The sequence below is a fragment of the Lissotriton helveticus genome, chromosome 4_1 (genome assembly GCF_964261635.1).
Source record: "Lissotriton helveticus chromosome 4_1, aLisHel1.1, whole genome shotgun sequence".
NCBI classification, from domain to species: domain Eukaryota; kingdom Metazoa; phylum Chordata; class Amphibia; order Caudata; family Salamandridae; genus Lissotriton; species Lissotriton helveticus.
The window spans coordinates 1,563,101,442-1,563,123,738 of record NC_136063.1 but is presented as its reverse complement, the minus strand read 5'-3'; the positions used below and the strand labels follow the sequence as shown (position 1 = coordinate 1,563,123,738).

The following is a 22,297-nucleotide window of genomic DNA, read 5'->3' as shown; positions in this document are numbered from 1 at the left end:
GTTCATACATTTTGGGTAGATTCATAGAATTTCTGAGTACACCGCAAAATGGACTCAATTGTAGACGTTCATATGTGCTTTTGTCCACCAGGCACGCTCTATTTTATTTTTGTGCATGGCACTGAAAATGAAAATATATTTTTTTCTTTTCTTTCACCATCAGGAATCATGTTTAACATTGTTGGAGAAACACTTCTCTTGTACCTTTAGTCATGGAAAGCTTTTTATTTTTTTAGTCCTGCTGTTTTCAGGAATAACTGCACGTTTTTTCTGTTCCCTAGCTTTTGCAACTTTACAGCACTCCACTCAATCACTGAAACGCACCGCCCCTCGCTTAGTCTCAGTATTACTTCAGCCCTCATGGTAGATTGCTCGCAAAAAATTTACGCCGATCCCATAGTCTTTGAATTAGGGAATTTCCATCTGGACGTCATTATTTTGCACACTTAAATTATTCTTCCATGCGTGCACACACGTCTCTGACGCTGGCCCACTGTTTCCCAACATCTCATCATTGGTGTCACTATACCACCACCCTGTGGCCTGTAGGGTTACTTCGCTTTGAGTCCTCTGTGTGGTTGAATCTGCCGTGAATAAAAACATCCAAGAGTATTTCTACAGACTTGAGATCCATTGGTATTTGCTGAATGACGTAGTGTCAGTAATGTCTTTCCATTCCACGATGGGCATCCTAAATGCAAATGCTCAAGATGTGCCCCATGGGCTAGTGCTGCCATCTTTGAAACCGGGGAAACCAGGTTTGAACCCTGGCTTGGGCACAGACTCCTGTGATTCTGGAAAAAGCGCGTAATCTCTCTGTTCACAATAAGAAAAGAAAATGTGAAATGTATATTGTTTATATTGTTAAGCGTTCTAATGTCCTTTGGTCAGGTTTACAGCAAAAAAAGTCTTCTCTTTTTCAGTTGCAATATCATTTTGGTGGTAGTGCACTAAAGTTTGGGTCCATTGAGCTTCAAACAATCTCCGATGACCGCATTCACAGATTTATTTTTAAGTGTTACACAGCTGTTTGTAGACTTATTGCTACCCGTTACGTACAATAATCATATAGTGGCTTTTGGCTCCTCCGAGAGAAGTATTTCTCTCACCTTATGCTATCTGCTGTTAAGATGGTCATTACGCCTCCTTTGAGGCTCTTGTATTGAAATGTATGAGGGACTATATATAATATATGAAAAGTGCAATCAATCGCCATAGATCTAATTCTGTATCTTATAGATGAATTTTATACCCCCCAAAATAAGAAAAGTGATTGCTGGTAAACATACCTATTCCCGAGAGTTTAGGGTAATTTTGGAAGTGTGAGTGCTAATGTGGCCTGAAGCCAATTTAGCCTGAAGGAGTTAATCACGGCACTAAACTGCGAGCTGTGTGGGTGGCTTGTAGATGAAATTTCATGTTGAAATCGTACATACAAGATTCCTTTCTCTTGTTCATCTTTTTTCTTACTGTACTCTCTATTCCCCCCTGCTGTCCCCCCTCCCCATCACCATTGCTCCCGGTCCTCCCCTTATTTTTCTCCCTCCATATTTGTTTGCTTGTCTGTTGAACCTTTCCTCTTAATAAATTAACATATATTAAAACTCGTGAATTCCGATTCAACTGCCAAGAATGTCAAATGTAGCAAATATTTGTGATGCCAAGATGTCTTTTAGCAAATCTTAGGATACCTTTGTTGAGTGTATGCCTTTGGCTTGTGTACACATGTTAAGCTTAGTAGTGGACAGGCTACTCAAACGTTACTGTTTCCTTATTTGTTTATCCCTACACGTGTCCTGAAGTCTGGAAATGGCACTGTGGCGGTGTTGCATTGTGCCTCAAAGAATGGTGGCACGCGGTAATAGAGAAGAAGGCAGAGATCACTAGGTTTGCTTTACCAGAAACGTGATCCTTTAAACATGATCTCCTAATAGTTCGGGCATTGGAGAAAAAAAAAATATTCGTGAATTTAAAGGATGTAGAAGTTTGTATTTCTGGTTCTCAATGTACCCTTGGCCATTACTGTTTGTTTCTTCCCCCAACTCCCTGGTCACAGCACCTGCACTTTGCACGATAAAAGACTTGTGCTTGTCTGTTTGTCATGATTGTGCAACCTGGGTGGGCCTTTATTTTGGCTACAATAATTGGCATTGTTAATATCCTACAGCAAATAGTGCACTCCCTAGTACTGAACTTACGATGGAAGAACTCATGACCAAAGCATGAAGTCCTCTGCTGAGTGCATGAAGTCAGGCAGGTCCTCAGTAAGAACCGGTGTGAACTTGTTTTTGAGCAAGTCTGTATTTATCTAAAGAACGATCATCACATTCCTTTAATCCGTAAACGAAATATTGATATTTTGTGGGATATCATTTTTCTCTGTTTTGTTTGCTATGGTTGGGATTACTTAGACATTTGTTTGGCACCCAACTTGCGCATAAGGAGAGCAGGTACCCACTTGCTTTTTCTATTCCGTGCCAAATCTTTAGTCTGAATGGACCATCTCATTGGGTAGCAAATGCCCCCACGTTTCTTTTAGTCATACTGAATGGATTGCAGTGCTAGAAATGGAAAATGTCTGTTCCGAGAGTCAATAAATGAGGTCATGCTGGGGCAGTGGGAAAGGGGTGGCGTCACAAGAGTGGTAGGAGTCATTAAAAATAAGTCTGACAGTCAATTTAGACGTTATTTTAAACTGCGGAAAATAAATTACCAATAAACATAAATGTGGCAATAAATCTGTTCTGGCTTAATTTGACACAAAGAGGCTTCATTTTAGAGTATCTTATCAGGTTAAGGTATCTGCTGTATCGATCTTTGTGTGTGCAGCAATTTTCAGAGAATATTGATGGTAAGATAACTCTGGTGGTTAACGTACTTGCTGGAGAGATCTGTGTTATGTCCAGTCACAGCTTAGACTCGTAATGCAACATAAAGGGTTGGTTAATGGGTGTAAAACCTTTTTACTCTGAGTCTTTCGTTATTCAGGGGTTACTAAAAAGGGCTCCTTCGGGTTGTAATATAGTCTTATAAGTAAAGACAACTACAATAAATGTGTTACATTTTAAATCCTGACTTTGTGTTTCCCCAACCATGCAGTCTTAACATATAATGCCTACCAGCATGGACGATATGGGATTCTTACACATTGTAACACTCATTGTATTGTGTAACACCCTACATTGGGATAAGTAGTGCTACAAAAATGAAACGAAAAAATACATTAGTATGTCCTATTTAAATCATTATTCGAGTAATTACTCATACAGACAAATAAACTTAACATTTACAGTGCAGCACATCACTTCCATACAGCGGTTGAACAAAGTAAAAAAAATAGGCCTCCTAATTAATGTTTCTCCAAAGTACTTGTAAGTGATAACAAGCTGAGGTGCCTTTGTTTCCCTCCATTGCACTGGTGTCCAGATATCAGGCTCCAAATAACTCCTAGCCAGAATGATACTTGAATAAAAGGAGGACCGGTGGCCCTTTAAATCAGGTTTTTGTTTTGAGCTTAGCAAGAAGTGAAAATAAGAAAGCACCATCAGTGACTACAGGTTGCTGCTGTGAACGGAAAGTAGAAAATATGCAGGCACTGTTGAGTGCGTCTCGGTGTTGGCAAATAACTCTGGCATGAATTCATCTTATTTCACTGGGCCTGGTCCTAATCCCTGATCCGACTCAATAATAGCTGTCAGATCTGTGATCAATTTAGATCCCATCATTTCCTGCAATGATGGATTTCTTCCAGCAGAGATCTGTGAAGTGTTACTAAAACAGTCTTATGCATCCACAAATTTGTCCCATGCAGTGTTTGAGGTTGATTATCTTAGTAAGGATAGGTCCCGCCTTGTCCTGCCACAGGTAGACTGTGTCCTCCTCATGTCATGATGTGAGGCCGAATTAGGCACTCATTCATGTGGATGATATGGTCAGACTGAGGGACTCTGTGTTGGCGTCATACCATTCATGAGAAGCATCACATGTGGTTGTGGCATGTGTGTTTAAGAATACCAACCAGGACTGATGCAAAGCAGTCCGTATTAATTGCAGATATGTCAAGAACAAAGACATTGTCAGAACGAGGGAAGACCAACTTTGGTCCTCAAGAGCCAAGGTGGTGCCACATTTTCAGGATAAATAATGAAGCTAAATATAAATGGAAATCATGAACATAGTTGTAGTGTTTCATGCATGTTAATGCTCTAAGTTTAGGTTAATTGAATGTATATAAATATGTGGTATGCTTAGAATCTGCCATGGTTCTGGCCTAACATTTGATACCTCTGACCTAGACTGAAAGGAGCCAAGAATGAGATCCAGGAAAAATAAGCGAGGTAGGTGGTTCAAGGACGTGAAGAGGAAATCAAATCTATGATTGAGTAACTCAAAAGACCATTCACTGGGCAAGTCAGCAGGGCTGGATTGATTAACCATTAAGGAAAATAAGCCCTTGCTTAGGGCATCAAGGCAAATTGTCCACCACTAAAATTTACCATTGCCGGATTTACCATTGGTCATATGATGCAAAAATGCAAATGGTGCAGCTGAATCTATAAATGAAGTGGAAGGATTAAAAAGTACATTTTCCATCTTACTGTAAGTTTTATTTCATTTTGAAAAACATATTTTTCTTTTATGGTTTATTATTGTTTATATTTTGAAATAGATATATTTGGGGGCTTAGGATCTCTAAAAGTCTTAATCTGGCCCTGCAAGTCAGACAGTCAGTCAGTGGTGTGAAAATAATCTCAGAAACTCATTTGGATGTAACCCAGTGGAAGAGACGTGCATAAAACTAGGTAGAAGAGATCTAAAGCCTCAGTTGCTAGACATGCACACTCACCTCTGTTAGTGCCCTGACCCTTCCTCCCCCTCCTTAGATCACAGTAGACATAAACTGACTGGAACGGTGTGTGATCTCCACATAGCAATAGAGTTATTGCTGGCCTAATGCATGGACTAGAGAGACGTTTGCCACAAGCTAATGCATTGATGTTTTTAAGTTGTAATGCTGAGATGGCCACCAGCTCCTACCTCTGCCTGAGCCGTGGGTCTTAAAAAGGTTTGCCAGTGAATCAAAGGATAAGACACACTGGAAAGAATCCTACTGCTTGCTATGGAGCAACAAGTGATGTAACTGAGATCTTCTGGCTGATCATTCCATCTCTGGCCATTAAAATTTGTTCAATGTTTTGTAATGTGCTAAAAAAATATTGTAGCTATATCTGAGTAGTATGCCGTCCCTAGGTCTATGTCATGTTGTGGCAGTATTCAGAAGATTGCTCTCAATACAGATAGCTGTTGCTTCTATGGTCCTCAATGGTTTGATGTAAAGTTTCTTTTGGAAGTGTAGTCAGGTGAGAATAAAAGACTATGTTCAATGCAAGGTATATGGGAAGCTTACCATTTGTTGTTGGGGATTTTTACTCTACATTCCCTTGTGGATAGAAAGTCTGGTGGTGATGAAGGCAGGGAGTGGTTAGCAGTCAGGAGTCTTGATTTGATGCTTTTACAGAGAATGTAGCCTTTCTGATGCTCAGCACATTTGGACTTTGCGTGTGAGAGCAAGTTTATGCCAGAGCTGTGCTGCGGTTGATGTCAGCGTCCTTGTTTTTTCATCTCACTTTGTATTAGAGGATCAGGGTACACCAGCTGCACCCAAAGTCTCTGATAGGGTCATAGTAGAGAGCCAGATTCTGAAGGCACATGGGACTATCCAGCTGTGGGCTGTGTTCGTGGCTCACAGGTTATCAATGCCATTTAATTCACCTGCTAGTCCCATTGGTTGTCTTTCAAAGCAGGCACTATGTTTCCTAAAGCTAGAACAAATTTCTTTTGCCTCTCTATATTGCACCGTCTTGACATTTACACTTTGATTCTGAGGGAAGAACATAGTCCGAATGAGGGCAATAATCTAGGTTCTCACAAGAGCACAATTTTAAAAACCTTTTAAAGGTAAGGATACTGTCTTTTCCATATTTCTAAATTTAGTCAGATGCTATCCTGCAGTGAAGCAACTCTGTGGAAGTAGCAGATGCAGTGTGGCTGAGTTAATTGCTACCCTGTATTTTTTGCAACAGCTTTCAAATGCCAAACTGCAGTGGTAGCATTATTAACAAGTATTTGCAATGCAATAGGTCTCGCATTAATTAAGTTTGAGCTATTGGCATTGCTAAATATTGCAACACCTATTGCAACAAAAGTCTATTATTTGTAGGCCAAAAAAGTGTGTATTTATTTTTGTAGCAATGGTGGCATGCTGCGCTTTAGATAAATATGTTTAAAAGTAAAGTGTGCCATACTGCAATTGCTACAATAGTTAATTGTGGATGCGTTCACAATTGATGTGTGCACTGATGGCTGGTGGTGGGTGTGCCTGTAAAAATTGTGCACTGATGGCTGGTGGTGTGTGTGCCATTGTGGAAGTGTGCACTGCCGGCTGGTGGTGTGTGTGCGTGGTGGAAGCGTGCACTGCCGGCTGGTGTGTGTGTGCGCGTGGTGGAAGCGTGCACGGACGGATGGTGGTGTGTGTGCCTGGTGAAAGCGTGCACTGACGGCTGGTGGTGTGTGCCTGGTGAAAGCGTGCACTGACGGCTGGTGGTGTGTGTGTGCCTGGTGAAAGCCTGCACTGACGGCTGGTGGTGTGTGTGTGCCTGGTGAAAGCGTGCACTGACGGCTGGTGATGTGTGCCTGGTGGAAGCGTGCACTGACGGCTGGTGGTGTTTGTGCCCGATGAAAGTGTGCACTGACGACTTATGGTGTCTGTGCCTGGTTAAAGTGTGCACTGACGGTGTGATTGTGTGTGTGATTGTGGTTTTGTGGTTGTGTGTGTGGTTGTGATTGTGTGTGTGGTTGTGATTGTGTGTGGTTATGGTTGTGTATGTTGTGTGGTTGTGTGTGTGTGGTTGGGTGTGGTTGTGTGTGTTGTGTTTGTGGTTGTGTGTTGTGTTTGTGGTTGGGTGGGGTTTGTGTGGTTGTGTGGGGTTTGGATGGTTGTTTGTGTGTGGTTGTGTGTGTGGTTGTATGTGTGGTTGTGTGTGTGGATGCCCAACAGAAATTTTCAGCTATACCTCCAATTTTGCTTAAGCATTCTTCCAACTTTGGTGTTTCAATTTCACAAGATCTGCCTTTCTGAAACTAGCACAGGAAGAAAAGATGAGGGGAGTCCCTCTGGCAAGAAAACAGAGGGCCTTCAAAGGGGATTTGGATGGATATGTTTCCCAACCAGGCATGATTTGGGGAAGAGGGTCAGGTTGTGCAAATGCAATGCTGAAAAATCCAGAAATACAGCACCAAGGATACACAAAGGAGACCACAATGTGTGGGAGGCACACATGAAGTCACGCACCCACCAGTCCCATCAAACACAAAAAACCCACACACCTTGCATTCAGTGCTGGAATTTTTGTACTGGTTGCAAACAAGACGAAGGAGCAGAGCTCAGCGTGTGCACAGATTTAAAGATTCACCCTCTACCACGTGCCCTTCCTTCTTGCTCCCGCACATATGCCTCCGGCACATAGACGACCCTTCGGAGCTGAGGATATGAAGCAAGGGGTCAGAGGCGGTGGCGGACGTTCAGAAGACCTTGCAGTCGGCATTATTCGCACATGTATGCAGACTATAAACTGCATATTTCAACCAACAACCAGCCCCCGAAAGCTGGAGGTATTATACCCTGTGGAATGTCACGGGGTGTGGGAGGGGCGGAAAGTGCGTTTTGTTTAATCAACAGCTGCCAAGGCTAAAGATTTTACTGTACCCTGCCCTCTGGGCCTGGTAGAGGTTGTAACAATGCGTCCACGGACTGTGTTTTATGCAGGTTTCAGCGTCAGCAGAGCTGGACAGGACAGCTCCTGTGGGATGGGACTGCGCTGACTCACCTGTGGGAGAACAGGCGTCCTAAACATTGATTGCAACAGAGGAAAGAACCATTCCAAGTGGCTCATTTGATGAGCGGCGCCCTCTTTGCTGAAAGGCAGAGCCCTCCAACCCCCCAGACAGGACTAGGCACGTCAGGTGTCCATGTGTCAAACCTGGAGACAGGAGCTGACCCAGAGGGCACCAACAGTAAATTCTGAAGGGAGTGAGGGCTCCAAAGCCCCTGGCAGCAAGCTCTAGCGTTATTACGGCCATTCGGCGAGAGGGCCGGGGTTTGTGAGAGGAGTAAATACCGAACACGGAGAATACACCTAGCACAAAAGTAACACATTTCCAGGATTAAGCCCAGAAATGGTAATGCTCCCCTCCCGCAAGACCCGGGTACTGTAATGAACTCCGAGGTTTAGAACAGTCCAACAGCACAACAATAATACAATAGCACCCCCCGCTGGATAAACGAGAAGACCACGCCACTCATTTGCAGATTATATAAACGCTTTTATTAGAAGCAAACATGAGAACAAAAATGACTATTCCGGAGAGTGCACTGCCACGTTACTAATGGAAGAAAGGGCTACTAAGCCCAAATTCTTAGAGAACAGGTAACCCAGACAGAAAGGGTGAGTGGTAAAAGTCTTAACATACTAGTCCCTTTTGCACTCGTTTGTGAACATGAACCACACTGTGCAGGCTCAGCTGACTGCTTTCAAAACAAGCAGGAAGTGGGATAAGGGAGGGGGTGGCAAATGGTGAGCACTTTTGCGGCCGCTTTGATGTTCTCAGTGGCCGCGCTGCTCACTGAGAACATCAAAGCGGCCGCGAAAGTGATCAGCAGGCGGACAAATGGTGTGCGCGCCCGGCGCACATGCACTGTACCTGATCCGCACTTTGGGAGCACTTTTGAAAGCCCCTACTTAGTATCTCGCTAACGCGATGGCTTAGACGAGACCTAAAAAGAGTACCATGTTTGATATTGTGCTTCAGTAAGAAAGAAGCCCACTGCATTTCCGAATTGCAACTGTTACAGGTGTCTGTCCCAAGATGAACAAAGCTATACTCATCTTATATGCAGGTCAGCCTCCAAGTGATTTCAGTTACACAGCACAGAGGTACCTGGAATGTCAGACCTCCCTGATGTTTACATTTGGCAGGTACTCTCTCACAGAATCATGGTTGTTTTTTCCTGCACAGAAAAACATTTTGTTTTTATGTAAAACTCAACTGCTGAAATGAGACAATGTATGTAGAGTGCTTGGAATATTAACAGGCGCATGGAAGTAGTCTTATTAGCTCTGTTGTTGTCAAAAACTCTTTGATTTTACTAAAATTATATATAGATATAAAACATTTTTATAGGGCTTTTGCTCCGCCCTCTTCGTCTATCGATCTGTAGTTGTATCATTCACATTTTTAGGCCTACCCTGTGACAACAGTATGCTCTCATGTGCGAGAGATATTGTTTTCTGTAAGGGGCTTGGAGACCGGCCACTGCTGACCATTCATTGGCTTCATTGTCACCCTTCTGTTCTGCCTCATAGATGGCCAACACATGCTGGTTTCACTTCCCTTTCTTTCATGTGGAGCGTGGACAAAGTACTGACTTCTTCATCTTGATTAGTGCCATTCTGCTGCTCGCACTGTGATTGAGGTACTATTTTTCTTTTTTTACTTACTTCTCCCCGTCATGTTGCTCATTGCCTCCCATCACCCTCCGTTGTCTGTTACTTCTTCCCTTCCATCACCACTCTCCCATTGTCTGTGTAGCTTATTCCCTGTCACCGACATCCTCACATTGTCTGTGATGTACCCCACCCACCATAGGAAAAAAATTAATTGCTATGATGCGGTCAGTGCTGGCCACATCATAGCGCCTTTTCCCCGTTCCCGCCCATCCTCCCTCCAGTTTTCTGTGTTGCCCACAGCGTAAGTTGGAGATATATCTGTGACATACTTCTCACTTCTCAACACTGTTGGCTGCTGAACAATGCAATCCAAAGGTTATGGTTTATAAATATTGTTAACGTGTTTTTTGTCTTTTATTTTATAGTAAACAAAGCTCATTAATGATATGTGGCAGTCAGAACCCCCTGGCCACAAAGGGTACAGATTATTCCCTGTTCCCTTGTTATAATGTAAGACAGTGACTTCCCACAACCTCCATTATTTATTTATTTTCTTATTGATGGTCACTGCTGTTTGGGTACCTGTGTGTGATGTTTTTGATGCCTGACCGTTGTGGCAAAATATTTGAAAGAGCCCAGGAAACTTGTAAGTGAGCTTTAAAATAGGGCTGACCGCCCACCCTGCATACTGTGTCGCAGTCCCTACACGGTATAGCGCAACTTTAAGATCTTACGGCTATATCGAGATGAGTTACATAGTGTGGTTTCTTGTTAAGACTTATGTCAATTAATAATTTGCTAATTTTTTATTCACCCTTTCTCACTTTGATTGTTGGAAACAGGTTCTATTCAGTTTAGAGTAGGGAATCTTACCTCAGAGTAGATTCCAACCTCTCAGTGCTGTTGCCCCAATGTGATTTTGTTATTTGCATACTGGCTCCTCTCTCCTGATCTGAGCAGAGGCGCAACTAGAGCCAAATTTCGGGGTGGGGGGGAGGGATAGAGATTCTTCCAGCAATAGGCAGAGTGGAGATGCGGGGCTTCTAAGATCTAAGAAGGGGTGAAAAAAACAACAAAGGCTTGTTAACAAGTAAATGGGCTTTCAAAGACCTGTGAAGTACTTGGGTGTGTGCCCGGTGAGCTGTCTCAGCCCTGGCTGACACACATTACGGAAGGGGGAGCTGAAGCCCTTTGAGCCCTATTGGCGTTGAGCGCCTGGATCTGAGTTCTTAAATATGTAACTAAAATATGTAACTTCTATGGACCCCTTCCTGAAAAAACTATTTGAAGCTGGATACCCCTAAGCAATATATATGTTTTGAACTTCAAAGCAATACAAAAAACAAGCATCAGCAAAGCCAATACGTCCCGCTATTGCGAGATCTTTTGGCTTAGCCAATGTTTGCTTTAGCCGTGTTGTAAAGCAGCATAGTTGAAGCAAAACATGAAGCATGACACATCCAGTGTTGGCTGGTACCTCATAGTGCTTTTTTTCCCGCTGTCCCATTGCCCATGTCCTCCCATCGTCCCGCATGTTGTCTGTGTTGTCCACCCATCCTTAGGAAAAAAATTAGTGTTGTAATGCAGCCAGTGCTGGCCACACCATGGTGCTTTTTTTTTTTCTTTTTACTTTTAACCATGTTGCACAGCTGCTGACAAAATGGATAAAACAAACATTGACAAAGTCAATAGATCTCGCATTGGCTAGACCTGTTGGTTTTGCCAATGCTTGTTCTTCCACCCATTTCACCATTGGCTAACTTCTGTGAGTTTCCGCATTCTGCTCTTTCGCAAGGAATACACAAAGTAGCTCTCATAAATGCCAGGGATTACTATGGCAATGTATGCTTTTTTGAGACCAAAGAATATTTTTGCTGTTAGCCAATGTTTTTTTATATACTGACAAGGGCTTCCCCAAGCACAAAGTTTTTACAAAAACCATGACGAAACAAAACAAGCTTTGACAAAGTCACAAGGATAACCCTTGGTGCCGTATCTACTGGCTCTGTCAATACTTGTTCACGTTTTACAGCCTATCATACTTTTTAAGGTGTGAAAATATTTCACATACGTTTTTGGGATGTTGAATTTCTACAATAGAAGCATAAGAACAATATCCTAAGATATCGCTCTCTTTTTTATTAGCACCCATGTGTGATATTCTTTTTCAGCCAAATGGGTATTATTTGAGGTTTCGCAGCTGTTCAAGACATTTGAATTGACATTATTTATCCTAAACTTTAATACCTACGTTAAAGTGTTAGAATTCTGAATTGGAGGGGGAGAAGGGTTGATAATATGCATCATGCTGAGGATGTAGGCAGCAAACAACACTGCTGTAATATGTGTGCCACCTATTCCAACTCTGAATTTGTATCTTATGCCAACTCTTTTTCAATTAGTGGTTCAATGAACAAGGCAAACACTCTTCCTTTTCATTCATCGGGATCCCACGGAATATCGTGCATTGACACACCGTACAGAAACACTCATTAGCCGACACAGCTCTGTGATTCACAATTATATTGAAGATTGGCTTCGAGGCATGGAGCTCCAGAAGCCCGGGACCACCACTCTGTTTACATTAGATGTTGCACTTGAACCAAGGCAATTTCTAAACTCAGGCTTGTACTAATTACTGTCCTGATGATGATCCTATTATTTTTGTGAAAGGATCGAAACAACGTCGACCCAGGTAAACAGCATGCACATGAATCCACTGAGATTAAAAAAAATGCATTGTCTGTTTGTACTAAGCGGTTATATGTTGTTACCACGAATTCCGTTGCAACGCATGCCTTTTCCACGCATGCGTTACCACGGAATTCGTTTTCCCCTCATCTTCTTTGCCACGTCGTTCTTACGTCATAAAGAGGAAACGGAAGTTTATTCCGCTTCCTCTCTTATGACACTGTTTTTTTCGGCACGGCGGGATCGTTTTTTTATGGGGGGGGAGACCCCCCCCAACCCCCCTTTTTAATCCTTCGGTTTTTTTTTTCGTGGTAAATACGATCGTTGAAGGCATACGCGTTGGAAAGACGTTTACGTGGTAAGTGCCTCGTTGTAAACGTTACGCGTAGTACTGCCTTCGTTGTTAATGATGTTTCCCGTACTAAGCTTGCCATAATTTACATTCGACAAGCTACCCTTGTCTTGCCTGAAATATCTTCAGTGTTTTGTAAATGTCATGTGTTTTTGTAGGATACAGGATTGTGTCCCACTATAATGTTGTGTTCTTCACATAATTACTTTGAATCTATTGATTGATTAAATTGAATGTCCGGCTGGACACTTCTAATGTAGCACTGATTTCAGTCTACATATATCTAGTCTGATTATTTGCATATTTTAAGGACCATTGTTCTAAAATATATGAAGGCAGAGAGTGAAAATCCTTTATTTGGCTACATTTGCAGTCGAATTTCAGAGGATTAACCACTGACCATGAACTGGTCCACACAAAAGTTACACAAACCTATTCTCTTTAAAATGTTAATTGATAGCCTGTGTGACTGAAGACTGTTTTACCTGCCTTGGAGAGGCCACAGGGGGGTTTAGGTATGAATTGATAGCACAGCTGTCTGCCCAACGATTCGTACCAATGTACATGCATACATTGAGTGGGTTTTAGCTGCATGCAGGGAAGCAATTCTCTCTCACGTCATGCTGTTGGCTGTTTAGCTCTTTAGTCATTCTACTATGGAGGGCATGACTGCAATGTCCAGTGAACTATTTTATATCTCCAAAGTACTTTGGATCATTACAAGTTAAATTCGCTATTGCATCCTTTTTTCTTTTTTTTCCCTCTTAATGTTGTTTTAGTTAGGAATGAAAAATTAATGGCCAACCAATTGGATTTGCCAATGCTTACTTCTTTTGCCTATCTAAAGTTCGAGGATATTGTGCATTCCACTGTGAGCCGTGACTAGCTGTGCTTACAACAAGAAGTTATTTTCTAGTAAAAGAAGGGCTTAAAAGTTCAGTAATTGTTGATATGTTGTGGTGAATAGCCTGGCTTGCTGCGTACAGCCCAGTACATCATGTCCTATGCAAGGAACATCATGTAATGAATTGTCTTTATAACCACTCTTGCCGAATATTCAGCGTACATCAGTCACACTTGGGGTTTTCGTCTGTGCCCATTTGCTAGAGAATAAGCCCTTTGTGCCCTATCAGATGTGCTTTTTATAACCATGAAATTGACTTTTGAGCAACGTGAAATGTGGCATTGAAATACTGTGAAAAGTGGATTTTCCTGCTCATTTGCAAAAAAAAAAAAGTATTGATGGTTTTATGTAGTGGCCAACCGAGGCAGACCTAGCAGAAACTAGGGAATCAGCAGGTCATGGAGTCTTTGATTCATTTTATTCTGGAAACACTTGGATACATTGGTTTAAAGTGTTTAATTTGATTTATGACGACATGTTTCACTAAATAAAAAGTTATTAAAAGTGGCGTACTGAGGAGAACTTCCACCCTTCCCTTAGGATGTAAACAAAAAATGAGCACTTTACCGATCACAATTTTCAAAACTATGTGTTATTATCCAACTCAATGGGAATCGTTTCATTAACCTTAGGAGCAAAGCGCTTAATGCTAAGCAAAACAGATACTACACATAACACATTTACAGTGGTGGTAGAGTGGGGAGAATAGCTGTAGCAACAGGCCTTAAATATCATACTTGTAAATATAAATTATGTAAAAAAAGAGTGAGCTGTGAATTGTTGGGCCTTCTGGTGACACCCATAACAATAAAGCACATTTGCAATCATTGTGATCTGCATCTTCATCTGAGAAATAGGCTAGCCTTTCATGGATAATATGTTCACAGGTGTTTGAAAGAGGATACAAAAACATAGAATTTTAAAAATATTGTCGTCCACTTGGTTAGAAAATCCATAATGTGAATGAATTATGTCCGACTTGTGCATTACAGTTTTTTGAGGACATGCTTATTTGTTAATTGTTACTAGTCAAACATGGAGGAGCTATAGAGAACATTATGTGTAGCAGTAAAGGGATACTGTACAGATTATTGTATTTGTCTCTTAGTACAAGCGAGCCATGAGTGGAAATTATTGGCTTTGTCCTAATTCAAAAGGCTTTGTATACCTAATTTCTGTAAATTAAGGAAAAATTGGCTATTGCAGTTTGAGTATGTAAAATCGCTATACGGTGACTGTATGTGGAGTCATCAAAATGTCATGGGCAGTGGATGTGACATACCACTCCCTGTGACCTCTTGTCACATCACAAGTTTGACCACTTTTCCTGCTATTACCAGCCTCCTATCTGCTAATGAACTTACTTGGCGTTGAAAGTTTAGGCAAAAGAGAAGCAGCAGAAATTACTAAAAGTAATATTTGTTCTTAGTGTACCTTTTACTTATTGTTCCTGTATCTGCAGTCTTACTGTCTGAGACCAGTGGTAACAAATGCAGTGCAGTGAATTTAAAGTGCTATACAAGCGCAAGGGCTGTAATACACCAGGGTTCGAATTTTCAGATTATACCAAAAAATACGCTTGTCCATTGAGTACAAATTGCGAGAGTCTGAGGATTAGCCAAGAATGGCATTTAAGACTAAACAGACAATTTACAGATTTCATCCTTTGGGTAATCGTGATGGCTCTTGAAAAGGTCAATGAACCTTTGCCACCATACTAGAAAGGAGCGAGAATAAAGACATGAACTATGCTTATATCATCAACAACCAGATAATTAATGTTCAGTTAATGATGAGGTTGATGAAGTATTAACACCCTTATTTATCTTAAAAGATTTGTATTGTTTGGTCATCTTTATTCAGATCATCCAATTGACAAAAACATCAATAAAAGAATGATTAGTGACAGCATAAATCAATGCAAAGTGTTCCTTAAAGGAACATTTGCACCAAACTAGCCAAGCAACCAAACCTACTCTAAATGAAACCCATGAAGAGTTCTTTTCGGAAAAGAGCAAGATTCAGAATATAACATGAACTACCAATAAAGAGTTGTTCTGGAAACTCAGTTGAGTTCCCTACAGCTGCAATAGCAACCATCAATACTAGAATGATCTTTGCAGTAGCCTTTGTTCTGAAAAGGGTCTTTGGGTGAAGAAGAATAAAGTCACCTTTATCAGTAGCTGTCAACAACAAAAGTAAAAGACAGCTCTCTGATGGAAGAGTCGCAAGGCAGAGAAAAATAAATCAGAGTCTAAGAGAGTCTCCTCCTAACTAGTTAGGAACACTCATTAATATAAAATTACACAACAATTTATCGAAACTTATTAGACATTAGCTCCTCTCATCCAATGGAAAATGCTCATCTGATGGTGTCTTCAACTTTTGATGCGTCTTCTCCCGATTCCTACAGTAAACATTCATGCCAATATAGTGTAAAACTTTGTTTAAGGACTTTGTTACATGGAGGAAAGTTCTCACGAGAATCTTCTTACCTTAGCCAAAAGAGGCACTCTGTGTCCATTGTGAATACAAAGCAAGTTGAATATGATGGGGGCAAACTAGCCATATTATTCTGTGAAGAATTCATAAAATATATCTAAATCATTATTTATTCAAGCAGTCACAGCAAAGCTGATTGAATTTAGGTAGGTGATCTAATATGTATTATGTGAGAAAGATAAAGAAACACAAGTTTGAAGTCAGCACATTCGTAAGCAAGTTGCTGATGCTTTGCAAAGTGTTCTAAATAAGCGTCTATTAAACTATGAGCATGAGGTTAGGGAGAAAGGCTATTAAGCCTTACTGAAGGGGCACATTTATAATGGTTGCCTAGTACAAACCTTTTCTACATAATTTCGTATACACTTTAATAAACACACTTTCTCTAATATATATATATATATATATATATATCAGAAAATGTCTGGACTTCCTTCCGGAAGAAAGCCAAAGAACCACTGTTCACTCCCTAGTGACCTCTTACCTCGACTATGCAACAGCCTTTATCTGGGTTTGCCTAGTTTTTGATCAAAAGGATGCAAATAGTGCAGAACGCAGCAGCTAGGCTAATCCGCAACTTCATTGGCTCCCAATAGCCAGGAGGATTGAATATAAGGTCCTGACAATTGTGTTTGGTGCCTACCAGGGCAGGGTCCCCTGCTATCTGAGGAAGAGACTTTGCTCTTACTGCCAAGAGCGGACATCAATCTCCAACCTCCGACACTACCTTACTGTCCCCTCCTTCAACAAAACCAAGAAGGGGGTAGGTCTTTCTCAGTGGGGACTGCCAAGCTGTGGAATTACTTGCTTCCCCACTTACGCATGCTGAACTCGGAGCAGAATTTCAGAAAGGCGCTGAAAACCTGGCTCTTTAAGCAAAGGGAATAGCTGTTTTGGTGCTTCTACTCTGCAGTCTTCCGTGTTAGCGCTGGGACACCTCGTCTGAGGTAGCCGTGCACTTTATAAATGCTCTTTATTCATTTTTATAATATATATTATTTGCAGCATTAATAAGGATTCTTTCATGTTTACGCAGCAAGCGCATTTTTATATATGTCATTTTCTATGTGAAAACATTTCAACAGCTGTTTAAGCTGTACTTTAAGGTGTGCTGCAATTCTAACAGTCTGTAAATTGTTTTTTCAGTATCGAAGTAATTTCCTCCAAAAACATAAAATTAATTGTTAGTCACCCAATTTTTATTTTCAAAATGAGGTTTTAAAATCAAAATGACACTTGATCTGAGTACATTTATAAAAGTTAATAGCATTTCATGTAAGACTAAAAACATTTTAAATTACAAAACACAGCCTTTTTTAGCCTTCTAGCATCAAATAATATAAATGTGAATACTTTTGTTGATGTAGAAGGTGAAAATTTATGTTCCATGGACACTCGCTCAAGGTGTATTTACTCACAGTATAGTTTTATGAACTTTAAGATTGATATTTTGTGCTGTTTACTTACCCCCCACACACACACACACACTTTCTATATCTCCTCCTGAGTGTGATAGTACACAGTATTAGGGAAAATAACATTATCTCAAATTAAAGATTGGCTCTAACGTTCTGTTTACAGACCTTCTAAGAAATATATGTTGGGGCCCTTTGCATTGTATTGAGGCCTGGAAGCTGATGATATGCATGTAAATGTTTTGACTATAATTGGGACCATTGTTATCTGGGTTTCAGATTGCATTTTGGAAGATGCCAGAAGTGGTTAAAGAAATACTCAGATTTTTCTGTCTTTTTTTCTATTCTTACAGGTTCATCTTTAAAAGAAAGTAATTCAGGTGGGAGGAACAGGAAGCTCAGTGTCGGGCAGTATGATAACGATGTCACCGAGCCACTGCCATATTCGAGATATGGTTGGAAGACGATGCCAGAACAGACTTCAAGTCCTGCTGCTCTGATGACCAAAGAGGTAGTTTACAAGTTGTAATCCAACAATCCATTCAACACAGCTGCATGGTCTATAGCTCGCTCTTGCCATTTTTGGATGCTGGACAAGCAAGAGGCAAATGTGTTGCTTTCCTGTTGGGTATCAATGGAGCATGACCAGAGTTGGAAAGGTTGTGTCTTTCAAATGACTCTATGTTTCAAAATTAATGACCATTATGTTCATATTTTTATTGGTTTGCTAACAGCCTCAGTTCAGCTTAAAGAAAGCTGAAAGATAAATGTCATTCTTTTGTACTTAATAGTGGGATGTCTGTATGAAAATATCTTTTTATCTAATGCAGAGTAGTGTTTTTGTGCAAATAGGCCTCTTATTATTCTGAAAATATGCACATAAAAAGGTACCTACTTGCTTGCCACATCATATAGGACTCAAGAATTCATAGAATGCAGTCCAGATTAGACTACTGCAATGGGTTCTTACTCGGAGGCAGCATCTCAGACAACCTCACCCGTGTGAAAATCTTCCAGATTTCTCCCCCCCTGACCCACTATGACTTAAATGTGTACTAGTTAATTGTAGATCAGCCAGTAAACATGCCTCTGATATCTTCAACCTCATCCAACACAATGATTTAGACATTATCATCCTCCCCGAAACCTGGTTAATCCCTCTTCCACCCCTATCTTAGACCTCCTAGTTCCTCCCACTCATGACATAATTAGGCTAGACAGAACTCTGAAGTTGGGTGGTGGCCTTGCTTGTATCCAGAGGAACACACTCTCGATTTCTCTCTTGGATTCCTCTGCGCCTTCATCCACTGAATACCTGTGTCTCAGTATCACTAGTATGAACTTACCGTTTTGCCAATTGCACACCTTTTATCACCCTCCAGGTGACAATCTCCCCTTCATTGAGCATCTAATGGAAATCATCACTAGTTAGGTCGACTCAGCGGTGGCCCAAATCTTTCTTGGTGATTTCAACCTTCACTGGTCCAACCCCAATGATTCTGCTGTATCCTGCTTGAAATCATTCTTAGTGGATCAAGATCTGACTCAGCACTGCAACCAACCAACTCACACTAAAGGAGAAACTCTAGACCTTATCATCTCGAAAGACCACACCGTCATCCTAGATTCCATTACCCCCTATGACTGGTCCGACCATCATAGCATCCTCTTTTACATTAACAGAGAGGTATTGATGAGGAAGGTTCAACCTTTAAAATCGAAGATATGAACACCTACAATTCGACAATCTCGAACATCATGGATAGCATTGCTCCACTCAAACACAAACATTTCTCAAATAAAATATCCAAACCATGGTATAATGACACTTAAACACAGAACAACGCAATCTCAGGGCTGCTGAACGGTCTGGCGATCCAATCCCTCCTTGGACCAACTAAAAATCCTTAGAGAAGTCAGGAGTCTCCACAGTAAACAAATCAGGAGTGCCAAGTCTGACTACTTCAAACACCAACTGGATCAAGCGGCAAACCGCCCTAAGAAGCTGTTCGAATTGGACAAACAGCAATCAGTTGTTGGTCCAACCCACTCTGAACTGGATGGCTGCCCACCCTCATGTGATGATCTGGCCGCTTTCTTCTCTGATGCTGGTGTAGGGTATGTTATGGCGTGTAGGAGGTGGGTTATGTGGGCCGGGGGGATGTAAGGTGACGATGTTATCGGGTTTTTGGGGAGCACTGAATAAGAGAGGTGAAAGTGCAGAGTGACTGTGGGGTTGGCCGGTCAGTGGGTGGAGGGTTCACAAGGGGGTGCGCAGGGTGCTGGTGCACAGGGCGGCGGGGCGCCAAGTGTACTGGTGGGGGTGTCTGTGGGAACCCCCGCTGCACTCTTCCCAGACTCCACTCCTGGCACAGTGAGCTGCTGCCTCTGCTCACTCTCCAGCCCTGAGACGACTGTGGCCTTCCCCTAGAGCAGCACTTGTTTTGCTAGAGCTCCTCACCCAGAGCCACGCCCCTGCCATGGCCACGCTCCCAAGTGCCCTGGCTCGGCCCCAGTCCCAGAGTGGGTCCGGTCCTGCACGGGCTCAGCCCTGTGTGGTGTAGCGAGGGGGCTCTGCCCTCTGCGTCCCTGGCACGCCACGGGCCTAGCGCTGCCCCCCAGAGCTGGTATAGCCCACTGTCCTTCGCAGACCTGGCATAACCTCAGCCTTAGAAATAACAGCTTGGCATCACCCCTTCTGCACCTGCCGTAGCCTGCGTGTCGGCAATGCCCGCTGACCCCGCGCTAGGGCAGACTATGCGTGGAGAGAATGCCCCTTGCGCCCTTGGCACAGAGAACACACCCCAAAGCTCCTCTGGTACTGGCATGACCCCTCCTGACCCTGACATAACCCCCATCCGATTAGCATAACCCAGGCACTGTCCACATACCTCGTTTCTGCACATGTACATTGTCACGCTCACCCCACGCCCCTGGCACAGTCACTTCTGCCCTGGTTTTTCTTTCCCTTTGCGCCCCATGTGCTCCTGTCAGGAAACAAAATGCGCACCCCTTTTCCCTCCTACACCACAAACAAAAGGTGGGCTGCCTGGGGAGAGAGCCCAGTCTATCAGGGCGCGGAAGGACACTGCCTTGGCCATTTCTGTCTTCATTACAGGAGAAAAGTAACAACTTGATCCGGGTCCGCCATCACCCGAGCGGCGCCGGGCGGTGGAGCTGACTGGGCACTGCTGAGCTGCTGATCTCCGCCTTTCAACAATAACTTAATTTTAATTATTAAGGTTATTTCCATTACTGAGCACCATCACGCACCAAAGCCCCTTCTTTCCCACCACCCCACATTCTAAAGCGTTCCTCTTGTATACCCCCACATACGCCCTGCCCCCCAGTCTAACGTGCCTTCTTTTCCATTCAGCTCAGAACGTGAAGTGTACGTTTGCTTTCAAAGAAAGGCAAAGTAACTTCATTGACATGCACCATGCTAGTGTTCGTTTGTAAAGATGCTTATCTGCATATACATGTCTGCCGTGTTGGTGTAAATATATGCACCAGAACCGTTTGATGAGTCTAAAAACTACATTTTTATGTGATTGCAGCATAATAATAAGCTATTCGAGTATAGTTTTTTGTAACAGTCAAACTGGTAAACAGTGAAGTGTCACATTTATTAGTACACCTGTGCTTAACGCCTTAACCACGGCGGTTTTTCCGCCGCGGTGCGGGCGTTCTAAAGAGTGGACGGGGCTGCGTCGGCCTTTGGCCGACGCCAACACTGGGGAGGGAGTGCGACGGGAGCATGGAAGGGGTTAAACAGTGTCTAGGACGGAAGAACTGTTTTCACCAATGTGGCACACCTGGGGTCCCGATAGATAGATAGATAGATAGATAGATAGATAGATAGATAGATAGATAGATAGGTTTAAGCAGTCAGATTTATTAATGTAGTAAAGCAAAATATAATTTGTGTGGTTTCCCAGTAATATTGTAGGTGAATGGATGATTCATGAGTGACGGATGGCTGGGTGAATGGTGGGTGTTGGCGTGAATATATGGTGGAAAGTTAGGTAGGCAGACAGACATTTTGGATGTGTGGATGCATAGAGTTGGATGTGGCTATATGCGAGAAGGAATGAATGAATGGGTTGGATGTGTGGATAAGTGGGTGGATAGACAGAAGGATGGGAGTCAAGGTAGGTAGACATTGTAGAAGTATGAATTGCTTTTGAGCTGGCTAGATGCAAAGGTGGGTGGATGGATGGTTGGATGAGTGGATGAAGGTAGCAGATTTGGTAGCAGACCTTCTTGAGGCGGAAGCCGGGAAGGCTGCAGCGCTTTATTTTAAAAAATTGTTATATTGGATCATTCTGTGCTGTGGCATCTCGCACATTGATTTTACCTTGTATTTATTTTTAAAAATTGTTATTTCGGATTTTACTGTGCTGCGACATCTCGCACATTGATTTTACCCTGCACTTACTTGCGATAAGGCTGCACCCTTTTCCAAGACACCGCGCAGCCTATTAGGCGCTGCCGCGGAGGTCTCCTTGCACGGAGCCGCCATTTTGGGGGAACTGAAGGGTTGGCGGTACAGTTGCCTGGCCCCTCCCACCCTCCCCTTCTAGATATGAATGCTCTTCCTCGGCCGCGCAGCGGGCGTGCCGGCGGCGTGCCGAAGGCAAGCCCATCTGCGCCCGTCCATGACGTGGCCGGGGCCGGTCCCGCTGCCTGTTTATCAAGCCATACTGGGGTGATTTATAAACGTTCAGAGTTGTTGGCCCTGAGACCCCCCCGGTGTCTGCACAGCCCCTTGCTTACTCTGCACGCTGGGAGCTGGGACTATGCGTGTAGGGATTGTGAATTTTATCTTTCTCATGGTGAATTAAACAATACTCAGGTCCATGCCTGTAGCCCCAATGTCTCTCGGAGATTAGGCTTCTCCATGAGCCTAAAAGTGGCCCTGGTGAAC

The 22,297-nt window shown here is 42.6% G+C and overlaps 1 protein-coding gene across 6 annotated transcripts in view; it reads left to right on the top strand.

The window, feature by feature from the left end:
* TNS3 (tensin 3) overlaps positions 1-22,297 on the top strand; it is an 851,445-nt gene that overhangs the window by 701,294 nt on the left and 127,854 nt on the right. For all 6 annotated transcript variants that reach the window (XM_078688177.1, XM_078688176.1, XM_078688179.1 and 3 more), the window contains one exon: positions 17,724-17,881. In XM_078688177.1, coding sequence (XP_078544303.1) covers positions 17,724-17,881 — 158 coding nt within the window. The remainder of the gene's footprint in view (positions 1-17,723; positions 17,882-22,297) is intronic.